This window comes from Tilletiaria anomala (genome assembly GCF_000711695.1).
Source record: "Tilletiaria anomala UBC 951 chromosome Unknown K437scaffold_21, whole genome shotgun sequence".
Lineage (NCBI taxonomy): Eukaryota > Fungi > Basidiomycota > Exobasidiomycetes > Georgefischeriales > Tilletiariaceae > Tilletiaria > Tilletiaria anomala.
In genome coordinates this window covers 39,214-55,573 of record NW_013547001.1, presented here as the reverse complement: position 1 = coordinate 55,573, position 16,360 = coordinate 39,214, and the positions used below count along the sequence as shown (strand labels likewise).

The window sequence follows — 16,360 nt, the reverse complement described above, 5'->3', positions numbered from 1 at the left end:
GATGGGTCTGGCGAGGAGACAGTAGAGTATTTCAGACTTGGCACCGTGCCAGGGCCCATGTGCAGCTCAGAGGTGCCTCGCAACTCTCCAACTCGTGCGAGCAGCGCTGCAAGTCAGCTGTGGAACGAAGGCTGACCGTGCGAAAAACCCTCCCCCTCGCTTCCGTGCTGACATGAACCGTGATGATGGGCAGTATATCGCCTGCGGCTGATGGTCCTTGCAAATATGTTCTCCGGCAGACGCTCTCCCACCACACATCCGATGTGAGTTAGTGCTGATTTCCATTAGAATCGAGGACCGCCAGTACGCTATCGGCTCTTGAACAGGAAGAGCTGCCTCGATGCGAAGCCCTCCAACAGTGTATCTGTTCCAATCGTTGAAAGACTTCGTCCGACCTCTTCCTCCACTGCCAGGTCAAATACGTTCGGAGTGCACCGTCAGAAGGGGGCAATGACTTACTGATCACGGCAAGTCGAGATTGTACCGGAGTGCTTTCTCGCCGTCCGAAGACAGCGGCTGGTCGCGCCGCCTATCGACCAGAGCGCACGTACACGGGAAGCAGTCGCTACATCAACGCCTGTGCATATCTGCCTGCAAGTCCTCGCAACCCTTCTCAAGTGATTCTGGGCTCCCTGGACTCGCAGGTCTACGTCTACGACGAAGGAAGGGGAGACAAGGCCGTGCAAATCATCAATGACCATTTTGACAATGTCTGCGCGTTGGATGTCTTCGTGCCGCCCGATTCGCAGCCACTGCTTGCGTCCGCTTCCTGGGACTGCACGGCCAGAATCTTCTATTTGGGCTTTGACCGCGAGTCGGGAGAGTCAGATGAACAAAGAGAAGAACGAGCAACAGATACGGCTCAGTTTCGCTGGCGTAAGCGATACTTGCTCAAAGGCCATGAAAGCGCGGTGTGGAGCGTAAAGGTGGTGGAAGAGGATCAGTTCCTGACTGGTAAGCTGTTCTCGCACCTTTCTTATATCTCTGAAGACTTGAAAAATATTGATGTGCTGTATTCTCATCAGCCTCGGCTGACCGGCTGATCAGACTGTTTAAGAAAGAGCAGTGCGTCGCACGGTTCGAAGGACACACGGATGTCGTCCGCTCGCTCGCTATCTTACCATCAAAACCATCACGGTCCGATTCAAACTCAAGCGAATTGTATCATGGCTCTACATTAGTTTGCGCAGAAGCGAGCAGTCGCGTATTTGCCAGTGCGTCCAATGACGGCACCCTCCGTTTGTGGGATTTAGACGGGGGGCCATTATCAGGTGCGCATAACGAAGACGCCACTGTCGACTCCAGCTTGCCGACTGTGAGGCAAGCTACACGCGTCTTCAAGGGTCACGAAAGCTTTGTGTACGAAGTAACCGCCTTGAACGAGCGAAGTCTCGTCAGCTGTAGTGAAGACGGCAGCAGCAGAGTTTGGGATGTTAACGGTGCGTTTTCTCGGCACGAAAGCGAAGTCGAGGAATGCAAATACACAAGCTGAAGCCGAGTACATCTTTGCGCACGCTTCCTGCTTGTAGAAGGGACGCTACTCCAAACAATCTGGCACAATGCCACCTCCATCTGGACGCTTTGCGTTCTGCCGCATTCGATGGAAATCGTGACAGGCAGCTCGGACGCGAAGGTGCGGATTTTTTCCATAGGCGAGGCCGCCGCCGCCGAGCAAGACGAAGAAATAGCCGAGGCGCGCTACGCTTTCGAACGAGCTGGGGAGGAGATGAGGGTGCGCATTGAGGGAAGCAGTAGCATTGGTACTGACGGCCAAGTCGTCATCTCGCAAGTCGTTGTGTCCGATTCGAATCCACCAGCAGTAACAGCGTCGTCCGCAATCGAAGCACCTGCGCACGAACCACTAGACACAGCGACAGCCGATGCGGGAGCGCCAGTCGTGCTGCAAATCGATGTCGCTGACGACCGAGAGCCACTGTCCTTACGAGTGAACAAGACAGATGACCCGTCGGCCGTCGCGAAAGCGTTGGTCGCCGAGCATGGTTTGCCCGAGTCATATGTTGAGAAGATCAAGGATTTTGTACAGATGATGATCCAGTAGGGATGCTGACTTGAACGGTGGTAGTATACAACAAATTAGTACGATCGCCTGTCTAAGGCCGTTTTCCATCTGGTTTGCAGACACTACTCCGAGAGTTGGCATGCGTGATTCAAAGACGCATGATACATCATCATAGCGGAGCACTTGAGTGCAAATCTTCCAGACAAAAGCGATCGAATACATTTGATGCGGGCGATATGTGAAGCGGGCTGGTGTAAGAGGTGTGGAAAGGGGACGACTAGCTGCAATGCCCTGCCGACCATGTGCAGGCGGCAGCGCCAAAAGCTGAGCTTGGTCCAGATCCTGGACAGCGGTTACTCGTCATCCTCTTCGGACAGCTTGGGCGCGAGGTAGAACCTGACGTGGCCGTTTTCAAATGCGAACTCGCATAGCAAGGGGAACCCCTTGCTCATCTGTAGCTTGACCTCTGCGCTAAGCGGCGCGGCCTTGGCAAAGTTGCTGAGGTACTTGAGCGAAAACGTGAGCTTGACCGCTTGCGACAGCTCGATCCTGACGGGCACCTCGCCCTCCTCGGTTCTCATCGCTGCGGCTCCCTTGCCCTTCTTGCCGCCCTTCTTCGCTGCCGACTTGTTCTTATCGTCCACCTCCTCGTCCGACTCGATCTGCCCGGCCTTGCCGTTGCTGCGCTTGCGCTTCTTATCCGCTGGCATGGCGTCCTCTTCGTTTTCCTCTTCATCGTCGTCCTTCTCGGCTTGCACTCGTTTCGCATTTTCCTCCTCCTCTCCCTCATCCAGGTCTTCTTCCTCATCCTTGGAGACTTTGACCTTGCTGCTCGAAGCGCCTCCGGCACTGGTGCTGCCGCTGGCGGAGCCTTGCTTGAGCGTCAGATTTGCCTTGCCAATGTCGCCCTCGGTGGCGAAGGTGATGCCTTCCTTTTGAACTTCGATGGTGACCGACTCGCCGACGTTCGTCAAATCGCGTGTGATTCTGCCAAACTCTGCGGAGGACATGTACACAGTCGCTTGGAAGTCGGTATCGGGGATTCCGAGGTGCTCCGAATCGATGTCCATAAGCTTCAAGTCGTACTCTGCAATGCGGTCGGTTTCTGCAGAACAAGGACGATAAGGTCAGCTGCCCGCTTGGCTTCAACGTCTGCGAACAGTGATCTTCTCCTCACTTGCGCTCTCAAATGTCAGAGTCAAGCTGTCGCCACTCTCGTCTTTGCGTAGGGTAAGGATGTCATCGTTGTTTCCGCTCTTGACGATCTTGGAGAGCGAGGCGAGCGAAATGCCGATCGTCATCGGCCTATCGCAGCGGTATGGGTCAAAACCGTCCGCGCGAAGCTCGATGGCAGAGAGAGCGACATGCGAGTTGTCCATCGCTTGCAGATGGATCCCTTCATCGCTGCAGTCGAAATTTGCATCTGTGATAAGTGCAGACACGGCTGTTGGGAAGGAGCAGAAGCGAAGGCAGGTTTGTCAAAGGCTCGTTCACTTCGCACGAGATTGCGTCTAGCCGCCGCAAGCGACACTCACAATCCAGTACTCGCTTGAGCTGTTGGAGGACGGCACCAAAAGAAAGAGGCGTGTCAGCGTGGCGAGTCCAGGATAGAATGAACGAGCCAGGCGGGCGGGCGACCGGGTCACTCACCAAAGCGGCCTCTGGCAAGCGTGCTTCCAACATGTTTGCTGAGGGGATGTGTGTGCGAACGTGTGTGTGCAGAGGTGGGCGTTCTGAGTGCAAAGAAAGATAGAATCATGCGTCGGGCTGGATCGAAAATGCTCAAATGGGTGGTGAGGAGGTCACGATGAGAAGGAGAATTGGCGTGATGAGAGGTTCGAGAATGGCAGCCAGTTGCGTCTTCGCCTGCAGTCAACAGTTGGGCATTTCGTGGGATTTGGAGGAGGCGCGAAACGCGTTTCCCTCGCTGTCGCGCGTAAGCAGCCAACAGCCGCGTCAGGCGACGCGTTTCTCCTGTTTGACAGGTTTTACAGCTGGTATAGTGAGGGGCTTTACAATGACTCGCTCACCATGTCGGCGGCTCCCTATTCGGTTCCCCTTGCGTTCACCATTCGAACCCTAATTCCTGCGGGCGGCGTTGTAGGCTCCCAGTTCCCCACCCCAAGGACCCTTCGACCATCAAGCATGGAAGCTGTTGAAGCATTCATGATTCAACATTACCATGTCGCGCACTTGGAACCTCCGCATCAAGCAACTTGACGTAGCCATGGAAGGGAGAGCACAAGCGCAGAAGAGGCGGTCATCCTTGCACACCATGGATGCAGAAAGCTTGGAAACGGCTGGCGCGGCACCCACACAGGCTTACTTGGAGCAGCCCTCTTCACATGTATCGGAGCGTGCAGATCAGCTCGGCAGTACTGATGATGGGAGGAAGTTGTCTGCTCCGAAAGCGGCAGCAATAGTGCGGCGCCCGCCATCTTCAGCAGGTGCTATGCTGGATATCTCCACCTTCCTGCGCTCCATCCAAGCGGGCGTCACAATCCAACAAGATCGAGCGTCGGCTCCTTGGAGCGACAAGAAAGCAGCTAGCAGCAATGCGACTGCAATGCCAGCGCTGCCTATCAGTGCCACGCGCGACCTCATCTCTGCGCAAATCGAGAATGTCCAAAACTCAATGCGCGGGACGATCCAACAGCGCCTGGAGGAGTTCCGCAGGCAGGCGCATCAGGCAAAGGCTTTGCCGCTTCGGATTGAAGAGCTGCAATCACGTGTGCTCGAGGTCAGAAGCAAGATTCGACAGCAAGGATTGAGAGCTGGCATGGAACAAATCCCAGATGGAGAAATCGTGAGCAAGCTTGCTTCGCCGCTGTGTGATCAGATATGAACCGCTCACTGCTATCCCCGATACCTGCTTATAGGCGCTGTCCGAAAAGACAACGCAAGCGGCGACCAGACATGCCGCGGTCCTCAACAAAGTGCAACAGAGTCGGTCCCTCATGCAGCTTGCTGAGCGTCTCCTCCCTGCTCTAGAAGCAACCGAAGCCATCGAACTCGACCTCGCGCATGGACGGTTACATCAAGCGCATACATCCTCCTTGCCGCGTGCGAAGGAAGCACTGAAGCTGGTCACTTCTTCCATTGGAGTGTCTGGAACCGGTGATGAGCAAAAGAAGGCAGACGCCGATTGGTCATGGCTTATGGATCCGGCACCGAAAGGGTTGCGCGAGGCCCGTGTGCTCCGAGGCAGAGTGATACTCGCGGAGGAAACGGCCGAGGCGCTGCTGCATGAGGCGTGGGCACGAGCTGTGCAGATCCGCAAAGGCGGTGTGGAGGTATTTCGCTCCGTTCACGCTGCTTGGGTCAGTGGAGCGGCTCCGGCGCAAGAATCACCCCAGCAGGAAGAAGGGACTACCCTCAGAACCCTTCTGTTGCTGCTAGAAAGCAAGAATCAGCTGGATGGAAAACTTTCTGCTCTGATCGAAGAGCTCCGCAGCAAAATTCTTCACGATCTAGAGCCAACCTTGCCCTTGTCCTCGACAACGTTGTCTTCTTTGGCAAGCGTAGCGGGTACTCACCCTGAAGCCTCGGAAGACTTGAAGGTGAACGGTAGCAACGCGGTGACCTTCGCGATGAATCTTTCCACTCGGTCCCCAGCGGAGCTAGCGCATCAACTTGTCTCCCTGGTCATCTTCCTGACCTCTCCAACAGGTAGTCCACTCGCAGAGGAATGCAATGACTGGGCAGTGTCACAACGCGTCTCAGGTTTCAGAGCGCAAGTCATTAACGTCACCATGCCCATCATCGCTCAGCTGCTGGAACGCGCCCTTCCGACTACGCTCTCAGCCGAAGAGTTGCAGAAGAGCCTTCAGTCTGTCGAACAAGTCGCACAGACCGCTCTGGAATTGTTCGACCAGCTGATCGACGCAGGGTTTTCCAACAAGTGCGGACGCACGGGAGACTTGGATGAAGCGCCTGCCAACAACATCGATGACGACGACGACGACCCCTCCAACCCCCATATTCTCTTGCGCTTCGCCAAGCACGCCAAACAAAGGTACTTCAAGCGTGCTCTGCAAGTAGCGCTACACGAAGTGCGTGAAAAGCTACTGGAAGACAACTGGGCAGTTACGCAAGTGGTCGAATTGCGGCATTCCATCCCAATTCCTGTGCTCCAGAAGGAGCCAGAGCCATATACGCCATTCGTGAACGCCTCAGAAGAGACGCCTACCCCTCCTTCTGGGTTGAGCTCTACCACGCTAGGGTTGGAGCCTGCACAAGTTGCCGCCGCCAACAAGCAGGGGCGGCCGAGCGCCTTGCAGCCGGCCCCGACTGCGCTTATTGGACGTGTAGCCGCAACGGCGACGAGCAGGATGAAATCGAGCTCGGACGATGGTGCCGCTGCAGCAGCAATAGCAGCTGGTGCAAGCAAGAAACCGAAAGGAAAAGCGGCACTCGGAGCAGCGCGCATCGTCAAGCCGAAGGACCAGCTGGGCAGTGGGCCGTGGGATCTTGATGGATCAGGCCTGGACGACCTGGTCCGCCCCGCGGCAGAGGTTGCGAGTCAGACACCAGTTGTTCCAGATGCAGCAGAAGATGATGCCTGGGACCTGGACGAAGGCGTACCTGTCCTTGCCCAGGTGTTTTCGCCTTCGCCTGTTCACCATTCGAATTCAGCTTCAAGTGGCCAGGAGCACCCCGCTGCCGCAAATGACGAAGATGATGCGTGGTTCGGCGACGACGATGCAGTACCCGAACCCACAACTGCTTTGGCACCGGTTTCGGCAAGCGCTGCTGCTGCGACGCATACCACCCCTAACGCCAGCTTCGACGAGGCGGAGATTGACGATGGTGCCTGGGGCTTGAGCGAAGAAGAGATCGCAGCGAAGCGCGCTAGCAGGCTGGGCATTCCTACAGGCTTTGATTTGCAAGCATTTGCCAAGCAGGAAGGTCTACCATCCCTTTTGCAGGAACCAAGGCCAGCATCAGAGCCAACACCACCGCCCGAAATAGGGGCGCAGTCCGAAAATGACCCAGCGCCACCCAGCACCACGCCATCACTGCAAGCCGCCTCGGTGTACTCCACTTCTCGGCCGTCGCTCGAACTCATGCAAGAAGAGGAAATCGATGATGATGCGTGGGGTTTGAGCTCGGAAGAGATCGCGGCAAGGCGGGCGAGCAGAATAGGCTTGGCGGTAGGCTTGGACTTTAGCAAAGTGCAACAGACGCCAGTTCTAAACGTGTGGCAGGAGGATGTGGATGCTCCCTCTGAAGTGCAAAGCTCTTACCCTGCTCCGGCAGCCGACCCTGCCGAGGACAGAGTACCATCGTCTGCGGTACATCCCCATGCTGAGAAAGAAGACATTGATGATGACGCCTGGGGTCTCAGTGAAGAAGAAATCGCCAAGAGGGCGAGTATGCTGGGGCAACCGATTGGCTTCGACATCAATAAATTCGCCAAGACGGAAGGCCTGCAACGTATTGCAGAACAGGATGCGTCGGAAGCTCAGCGTGCCGTGGCACCTACAACGCGAACTACTGGCCAAGGGACTGCAGAAAATGCGATCTCAGATTCGATACCGCCAGCATTGTCAGCATCGGGTTCGCACGCTCTAGCCGAGGAACCCCTCCATGAATCTTTAGCCGAATCACTAGCTGCGTCGGCACCACAGCCTGTGCAACCCGCAGATCCAGAAAATGTTGACGAAGACGATATTGATGATGACGCCTGGGGACTGAGCGCTGCGGAGATTGCGGCGAAACGTGCAAGCATGCTTGGAATGCCGGCTGACTTCGACATCAAGGCCGTGCATGAACAGCAACTTCAAAGTATTACAACGCCGCCTTCCGCAGTGATATTGGAACCCACCATCGCAACACTGAGTGCCTCTTCTCTCGTGATTGAGAGTGGCAAGCTTGGCTTTCACAACGATGATGCATGGGATCTCAGCGCTGCAGAGGCGGTTGCGAAAAAGGAAAGCCAAATCCTACCTCTGCAAGAGCTAGGCCCCAGTGCTGGCAATGCTCCCGATCAGATCCAGCATGCTCAACCTAACGACACTGATCTTGGAGCTACAGCCCTTGCAGCGACCCATGCTGCTTCACGTCAGGCGGAGGAGCTCTCGGGCGAACAAAATGGAGCACGCACTGCATCCAGTACGGACGCGATTGAGCAAATTGTGCCGGTTGCAGAACCTCGGAGTGAGGCTTCAGCCGTACACTCGGCGCCAGCGACGGAACCCCAAGCGGAGGCTGGCGTGGCTGATGCACCTGCTGCTGCTTCGAGCGCGGGTCCTGATGTCGAAGTTGGGATTGTAGATGCATTGGCAGAGTACTCGCGGGATAATTTTTCGTCTCTGGACGATAAGCCGCAAGACGCGCAGTTCGACGTCACAAGCGCTCCCGTATTCCCTGTGATCAATAGATCGGCACCGGACGAAGCCACCTCCGCTATTTCAGCAGACTCCCACGATGGACACCTTCGCAACAAAACGCGAGCTGTCGCCGCCTCTGCTTCAATCAAACCTACTCCTCCAAAGGCTTTGCACACAGATGCTCAAATGGAGGACACAAAGCCACTGCAGCGTGAACCTCTCATCGACCAGGGGGGCTCAGCGCCTGCGACCATCCCCAGGCGCCAAGTTATCCATGAGCACCAGGGTAGAGAATCGGGTGAGGCAGCCTCACGGTCGGTGACGCCGCCGGTGCAGCCGGCGGATGTTGACAATGACGCTTGGGATGTCGCTCCTCCGTTAGCTCCGACTGCTGAACCTGGCACCCCTTTGGCGAAGGACAACGACATGCATGGATCTTCACCACTTCAACAGTCCGCTCCCAATGGACAACGCAGCAGCAACCAGAGCGCTTCGGTGCGCGCGCTTGAGTCGCTCCCTGTTGAGGAGGACGATACGGAGGCTTGGGGCTGGGATGACGATGCGGATGCGCCACACGGCGGCGCCGAAGCGGCTCACACCACAGAGGACCCGTCGGTGATTGCGGAAAAGTGCTCCGTGTCACAGCGGACGATTGATTTGCTTCAGCATGTTGAAAGCCTGCTTGAGCTCGTTGGCTTCATCGCAGACGAGCTGTCTGCACAGAGTTGGAAAACAAGGCCTGCGGACATGCTCTTAGAAGCAGCACTTGATGAGATCGATCTGCATAATGGCATCATGCCCTCAACGCATTCAGAAGTTCTCACTTCGGTTCCATCTCTTGCGATTCAATTCGCGAACGACTGCTCCTTCATTGCGCAGCAGCTGCAAATTCTGCACGAGAAGATCACCGTGGACCTGCAGGAGAAGGCGAGTGCAGAATTCCACAAGCGCGCCGCTCTCACCAATTTGCTCGGGAAACAGTGTTTCGAAGCGCAAATGGTGAGGCCTGACACTCAAAGCACGGGTAGGGCATGATACTGAAGAGTTTGCTTTCATTTCCGCAGGTTGCACAGGAAACGATCCTCGAGCAAAGCCTGGCCGAGGCCGATGGCTTCAGTGGCACGAATGACCCATCACGATATGCACTTGCAGAGCGGGCGGTCAAGCAGGTCCTGCACGTACTGAGGACGCTTGCGGCCACTTGGTCCCGAATCATGACACGGACCGCTTTCCTTGCCGCCATGGGTCGACTCATCGACGGTGTGCTTTTACGCCTGCTGGAGTACATTGAAGACCTTGAGGATATTTCTGAGGTGGAGAGCGATAAGCTTGCCGTCCTCTGCAAGATGTTTGGCCCCTTGGAGGAGATCTTTGTCGACGAGAGCACCCAGGTGAGTCCCCGAAAGCAGAGCACAGCTATAATTCCACTTCGAGCTGACTTCAGGTGTCCCGGCGTGCAGCAAACGAGTGTCGCGCTGTTCGTACCATCTTGGTTCAAAGCGTCATACCTGTCGGAGATTTTGACAGGTTCGCTGGTGGATATCGAGTTCCTCTTCTTTGAAGCAGGCGCCCTTGTTGATTACTCCAAGGCGGAGCTGTCGAAGCTTATCAAAGCGCTGTTTTCTGACTCGTCCAACCGTGCCAAGTTGCTGCATCACATCGAAGTGGCATGAGGGCACATGTATTACAATGCAGGCTGTGCTGCAGCGGCCACCATCCCACCTCCAGCATTTCAGCTGTAGACAAAGTAGTTCTCGCCTGTCCATCTTGCAATGACGAGGTACGTGGTGAGGGGGATGAGTAACGGAAAGAAGTAAAAGAAATTGTACGGCGGCTCCATGAAGAGTCCTCGCCAGTTGTGGTCTCGATTGAGCAACAGCTCGAAGCCTCCTAACAGACCAAATTCCAGCAAGCAGAAAGCGACGAAAAAGCCTGAAGTCAAGACCGTCCCCAGTTTGAGTGTCTCGTCTGAACTCCACTGCCGCAATGGTTTGCACTGATGAGGCAGGGTCCTACTACTGCCTCCTCCCAAGGCGTGATCAATTGCGGCAGAAGGTATGCCGCACGGCAGCGGCGTCATTAGGTCGGCTTTCGCCATGGCTGTACGAGCCGCTGGCAACAGATGCCTGCTTTCTCCGCTAGCTTCCTGCTGCAATGAGACGGCGCAGGTATCGCATTAGTGGGTGATGTCGAAAAATCCGCACAGAGACGACCTCTAACTAGGCTGTGGACCCACAGAGCGTGTGCTCGGTGTTGAAGCATCTTGCGAGGCTGATGACGAGCCTGCTAAATGCGACAGTTCCTGCGTTGCGCGTTGGTGTCCAGTCTCGATTGTAAGCGACTTCATTTTCTCTCGGACCGGCGCTCCTTCTGTTGGAGCCGAGCAATTCCCAAGGACAAGAGCACCTGAATGCCAACCTGTCCGAAAACGATAGAACGATATTACGGCGTTAGCTCTGTGCCACCACGGCACTTCGTTGCGAAAATGTCTCACCTGAGAGTGCAATATCGAAGACGAAAGCGCCACTCAGGTCGTCTGGCCTCTTTTGCATGACAGTCGAAGTGTCAAAGTCGTCGTCGAAGAGGACGCGCTTCGGCTGTTGTATAGATTCAGGTAGGGCGCGTGGCCGCAGACGCTGCCAGATGAAGCGATTGTATGCTTTCTGTTCGCTTTCCACCTTCGAGAGTTGTTGCAGTGGTTGCTCTCTTTTCTCTGGCGACGCCGTTGGCTGTGGGCTGCGCCCACGGATCCTGTCGAGCAGCCCACTGCGCATTTGGCGTGGCCCACTGCGGATGACGCGCGGGAGGGGTATGACGTTCCCGCCTTCTGGCTGCCGGCGTATGCCCATCCCCCACCTCCCGCCACTGCCGTCGGTACCATCATCATCCGGATCGAGCGCATTCTCGCTCCACCATCTCGCATGGTCGCGCTCGTCCATCGGCAGCGAATCCCAGATCCCCAGCGCACCGCGGCTGTATTGGCCCCACGTCAACACGCGCCCATCGTCGGTGAGCGCAGCACTGTGCCAATCTCCAAAGGAGACTTTGATCACGCCTGCGCCTTGGAGCGAAGGAATGATGGTCGGCTTAGGCGAGATGGCGCTCGTTTCGGAGCGAGAGAGAAGGACAAAGCCTTGGCTGCGCAGGGCAGCAGCTACGCCATCGTCGTCATCGTGATGATCCACATTTGCAGCCGTCGCCGACGGAACCGAACACGCAGCAAAGTTCTTGAAGTGCGCAGAGATGTGCGTAACCCTGATCTGCTCATCTGGACGCCCGCTTACAATGTGCTGCACGCCAGCGTGCGTGAGCTCTTCTCGGATCAGATCCACCTGGCAGTACCGCTCGAGCTTGCGCCACTCCCTCAGACGTATTCCTGGCATATCAGCTGTGGCGGCCATGACCGTACTGTAGAAGCGTCGCGACTGCTCTGCAAACTGTAGCCCATCTTCGGACATGGGATGCGCAGTCAAAGGCGGCTGATGATGGGTGACGAAGCCATCGACATCGCTGCTGACGTCGAGCTCGTAGATATCGCCGCGCTCGGTCAGTGCTGCGATAAATTGATCGCCTGCGGCGAGCTGCGTGATCTTGTCCGCGTTGAGCCAGCTGCGCGTACTGTCGCCGCTGTGGATGGATGCAGTTGCAGTACTCCCTGGGAAGGCTTTGAGTCTCACAGGCGCAATGAAGCGTTCAAGTAACTTGGGGCTTGGTGTGCTCGCACGCTGCTGCAGCTCCTCGTTGTTGATGTCTTCCTCGACATCGACTTCTCTTGGAGCCTCACTATCGGCACCCTCATCCTCGGCATGTTCCTCACCAAAATTCTGTCCGGGAGATCTAGCCTGGGTAACCCAGTTGCATTTCCAGAAGTACGTTTCTTGGCCCACCTCCCTCGTCTTGCCCGTGGCGCTGCAGCGGGCACGGACCGAGACGAGGCTGACGCTGAAGTCCCAGCCTGCTTCGACCTGCACGATCTTGCGAAAGATCTCATCGTAGCGCACGTGCGTGCTTGTGCCATGCTCTCTCGCTTCGTCTGCATCGGCGATGCTGAGGTACTGCTCCTCCTCCTCTGCACTGTGACTGAGACCATTGACGTCGGCCATGTGCAGCGAGAAGGCCCACGAGCGCCATTCGATCACGATGGTCTCTTCTGCCTCATCTGCTGCACTTCCATTAGTCTTCGCTTTCCGCTGCTTGGCGAGCGCGACAGCGTGTTGTCGCCCGCAAGCGATGCTCTTGACGGTGACATTGTCTGGTAGCTGGACAACGCCTGGCACAGGCCTGTTGTTCCCAAAGTCGACTTCGTGCAGCTGGCCCCAGGCGATGACTTTTCCTTTTGAGGTCAGCGTGTTGAAACCCCACCCGGACGCCTGGAGCGATACGGGCGCGCCGAAGGTGTCTGAGACGCTTGCGCTGTCCGGAAGTGTGATGACCTTGTTGAGATCTAGGCGAAATGGAAATGGCACGCCCATGCGAGGAAGCAGGCGGCGGATCTTGGGGTGCAAGCCCATCGCATCGACTCCAAGACGACCAAATGTATCCTCACCCCATGTGTACGCTTTGGACTGCACGATGCCGATGTAGAGGCGCTTCCAGCTCTTGCTGCTCTTGCTGCGCGCAGTCGCCAGGGCCGGCAGGTTGAGCTCGCGGACGACTTTGAGGCGCCATATCGACTCGTGGTCGACCAGTGCGCGCAAGTACGGGTGGACGAGGCGCAAGGATTGAAGCGAGCTTGTAGACTCGGCGAGCGGCGGCAGGATCCAGTGGAGGATCATCTCCTCCGGGAGCGTTAGCAGCGTAGGCATGATGGAGGCGCGCGGGCGATCGGCTCGCTGTTCTTCGTTCCTGCAGGCGCACGTTGGATAGCGGAGCGATGCCTTAACGTACCCTCGAGAGATGAGCTAGCATGCGGTTTCAGCCTTCTCAGTCTGGTCCCTCGATGCAGCACGAAGCGCCTGGACGATGGAGGTCACACGTCATCGGTCACCATTGATGCGCAGTCATTTTATTCGTGGAGCGAGTGAAAGCATACTTGAACAAGAGCTGGGGTAGTAGAATATGCTCGAACCTGACTATTCGGAGACAAAGACACTTGACAATGAGGTCTCAATAATCATGCTGCCGCACATGGCACATCCATGGAGGCCTTCAGTCCAGTCCAAAGACGTGGCTGGAGAAGGCTAGAAAAAAATCATAGCACACCGCACTGGCATGTCCATGAGCGAGATGAATGCTCATCGGAGACGCATCGCAGCTTTTGTACCTTGCGGACGCATGCGACATGACTGTGTGCGTTGCGAAGGGTATACAGGCACGGCAGCGCCGTGCACTTCCCTCGAGAGTGCATCTTTGCATTGCACAGTGAGAGCCAATGTCGTGGTTACCTGTCGTCTGCATCTTTCTTCGCCGAGTAGGAAAGTCTCCAGTAGCACATCTAGCATCGGCGGTGCTGCAGTGCAAGCAGCGTACGAAGCTGCACGCCCCCCCCTTCGGACGGTGAGGTGCCCACCGGTTTACGCTGCTAACAGGACATATGTTCGACGTCGCCAGAGCCTTCAGTCGTGCTGGGACGGACAGACACGTGCGCGACCGACCGATGACTCAAGCCACGCTCGCGCCGCCTTCAGAAGTAGGCCTTCAAGCAAAGCCTGCGTGCGCCTACAAGGTGTGCAACACTCGGTTCACCTACATACCATAGTGGAGCACTACATGTAATTGCCATCCTTCGCATTTGCATGGTGTATATATCCACATATATATATATATATATATACGAGCATGAGCCGTGGAGGCACCTGGAGACGCCAGCTGACTGGGTAGCAGGACTGGGCATGAGGCGAGTGTACGCGTCGCGTCAATTGATAACGCGACGCGTTTCCCTTACAGCGACGGCGCAACAACAACACCGCCGTTTGCCACCATCATGAGTCGGACAAAGGGTTCACATCTCATCCAGCCAGCCATCACAGCGGACAGCTGTTCGCAGCCTCGAATGCAGTGTAGCAGCGACGCGCGATCTAGTGACCGAGTCACAGCGGCCGCGAGCAGCGCCTTCGTCGAACGCAGCCAGCAATCAAACAGCAGTGATCCCAGCCGCCCCCGCCCGCTCGCGTGACCATGGCAGTGAAGCGCCCAAGGAGGCAGTGCGCGCGAGCAGCAAATTCAGACGTTTCTGCTGCTGACTCTTCCCAGACGGGCCATATGGTTCCGAGAAGCAGGGGACAACGGACATCGCGAGTAGCAGCACCAGCGGGGCAAGCAGTGATGAGACCCCTTTCGGAGAGCCTTGCAACACATCGCCAGCCGAGCCCCAGCGTACAGGCGACCAGCACGGGTACGAGCAGAAAACGCAAGTACGGCTCTCTGCACTCATCGAGCACATCCGGCGCTAAGCGTTTTCGCAGCTTCGTCGAGTCTTCATCGTCAAAATCGACGTCGTCATCAACATCGTTGCTCCATCGCAGAGCTCGTGGAGGCAACGATGTGGATGAGTCAGCGCTTTTGCTGGATGCTCACCTCCCGACGTCTGTACGAAGGGCAAATGCAAGGACAGCAGCACAGATGCAGTCGATACCTCTCAGGAGTGACACCGGCGCGCCCGTGTTCTTCTCACCTGTCTCGTCCGCTCCCAGATCGCCAGCGGTAGCTTCTGCAGAAGCGTCACCAACTGCCGTGTCTTCTCGCCTCTCCTCAGCGACATTCTCGCCGTTAGTCCTCTCCCCATGGCCTGAGGCACCGTCTTTGCATTCCTCCGCGACAACAGCTTGGCTCAGTTCGCCAACAAAGCAGCAACAACAAGAGCCACTGAGGAGTGCCTTCAGATCGGATTCAGGCGCAGTAGCAGCGGGAGACACATCAATCCATTGTACTAGCGCCAATGATAGCAGTGCGCAGCGGCCGCTCTTGCGAACAGGCTCACCCTCATCAGCAGCATCCTCGTGCTTTTCAACAGTTAGCTTCGCACCTGAGCCGCTAGGCATGCGTACTGCAGTGGAAGCTGGTGCAAGCGCAACAGCAACAGCCAGAGCGTTAAGGAGCAACGGCCAACACCATCGGGAGCAGGCCATGCTGCTCCGTCCCGTCACGCCGCCTTTACCAGCAAGCAGCGATGACGACGACTCCGGCAGTGGCGGCGAAGGCGAGGGCGATGCCGGTGGAAGCATGAGCAAGAGCAGACGGCGGGCCGCGCACGTCGCACAGCTTGCTTCGGCGCGCAAAACGCGCTCGGCGCTCAGTAAGAAGCCGACTGCTCTCGCGTACGAGAAGACAGCGAGGGTTTTAAACGATGAGGACGTATCACCCAGCAACAACGCGCCCAGGTCCGCCAGAGAACGCGAAGGCGATGGCGACGAGGACGAGGATGACGGAAGCAACGACAGTGCTAGCGACGATGAGCAGCCCAAACGCGACACGCTGCGCATACCCCTCAAGCGCTGCTCGCCCGCGTCGCTGAAGCGACTCAAGGTAGCGTCCGACTCGCTGCTCGAGTTCGAGCGCAATGGCGACAGCTCGTCTTCGCACCACGCAAAGCGCGCGCCGTTTCGCAACGATGAAGCTGATGAGTCGCCGAGCGCGGTGCGGTATGCACATGGCCGGCGTAGCTGTGAGCCTTCGACTGCGGCAGCTGCAGCCAAAGCGAAAGCAACGATGAAGGTAAGGGCACTGCCCCGCTGGAGCTTCGGCGACACTAAGGCGCTGCCCGACGATAGTTTCTATGCAAGGCATAAGCGTGAGGAACGGAGCCCTTGTCCGCCTGAGCGGCTGCCGAATTTTAATCAGCTTCAAGGGGAGGAGGATGGAGTGGAAGAAGGAAATGGGGAGGGGGAGGGGAAGGGGGAGGGGGAGAGAAACGCTGAAATGTCGATGCAATCGAGTTTAGGTTCACGTACCAGTCGGATGAAGCCCCGGCGCTGACCAGAGCACAGAGGAACGGACGGGGCCAGCGTGGCCACACGGCGCTGTTTGCTTTCTGCATGTAACAAGCTACCTGCTGCAACTTTTATCCCTT

At 56.9% G+C, this 16,360-nt stretch overlaps 5 protein-coding genes across 5 annotated transcripts; 3 read left to right on the top strand and 2 right to left on the bottom strand.

Moving 5' to 3' along the window:
• Positions 1-34: 34 nt before the first annotated feature.
• On the top strand, positions 35-2,215 carry K437DRAFT_255244 (WD40 repeat-like protein). Its single transcript, XM_013388900.1, has 4 exons — positions 35-263; positions 414-954; positions 1,026-1,439; positions 1,530-2,215. Exons 1-4 carry the CDS (start codon positions 183-185, stop codon positions 2,057-2,059), a joined length of 1,566 nt encoding a protein of 521 aa, XP_013244354.1. The 5' UTR covers positions 35-182; the 3' UTR covers positions 2,060-2,215.
• Positions 1,994-3,812, bottom strand: K437DRAFT_273221 (proliferating cell nuclear antigen). The gene is made up of 4 exons (XM_013388899.1): positions 3,671-3,812; positions 3,556-3,574; positions 3,198-3,464; positions 1,994-3,125 (listed from the first exon to the last, which is right to left on the bottom strand). The coding sequence occupies exons 1-4, from the start codon at positions 3,701-3,703 to the stop codon at positions 2,374-2,376; spliced, it is 1,071 nt and encodes a 356-aa protein (XP_013244353.1). The 5' UTR covers positions 3,704-3,812; the 3' UTR covers positions 1,994-2,373.
• Positions 3,813-4,153: 341 nt separating this feature from the next.
• Positions 4,154-10,110, top strand: K437DRAFT_293689 (uncharacterized protein). The gene is made up of 4 exons (XM_013388898.1): positions 4,154-4,826; positions 4,900-9,351; positions 9,417-9,743; positions 9,813-10,110. The coding sequence occupies exons 1-4, from the start codon at positions 4,203-4,205 to the stop codon at positions 10,023-10,025; spliced, it is 5,616 nt and encodes a 1,871-aa protein (XP_013244352.1). The 5' UTR covers positions 4,154-4,202; the 3' UTR covers positions 10,026-10,110.
• A 232-nt stretch (positions 10,111-10,342) lies between these two features.
• K437DRAFT_76229 (RCC1/BLIP-II) lies at positions 10,343-13,343 on the bottom strand. Its single transcript, XM_013388897.1, has 2 exons — positions 10,847-13,343; positions 10,343-10,770 (listed from the first exon to the last, which is right to left on the bottom strand). The coding sequence occupies exons 1-2, from the start codon at positions 13,155-13,157 to the stop codon at positions 10,568-10,570; spliced, it is 2,514 nt and encodes an 837-aa protein (XP_013244351.1). The 5' UTR covers positions 13,158-13,343; the 3' UTR covers positions 10,343-10,567.
• Positions 13,344-14,616: 1,273 nt separating this feature from the next.
• Positions 14,617-16,156, top strand: K437DRAFT_273218 (uncharacterized protein; the record flags this gene model as incomplete). The annotated part of the gene is made up of 2 exons (XM_013388896.1): positions 14,617-16,005; positions 16,062-16,156. The coding sequence occupies 2 exons, from the start codon at positions 14,617-14,619 to the stop codon at positions 16,077-16,079; spliced, it is 1,407 nt and encodes a 468-aa protein (XP_013244350.1). The 3' UTR covers positions 16,080-16,156.
• Between the last annotated feature and the right edge of the window lie 204 nt (positions 16,157-16,360).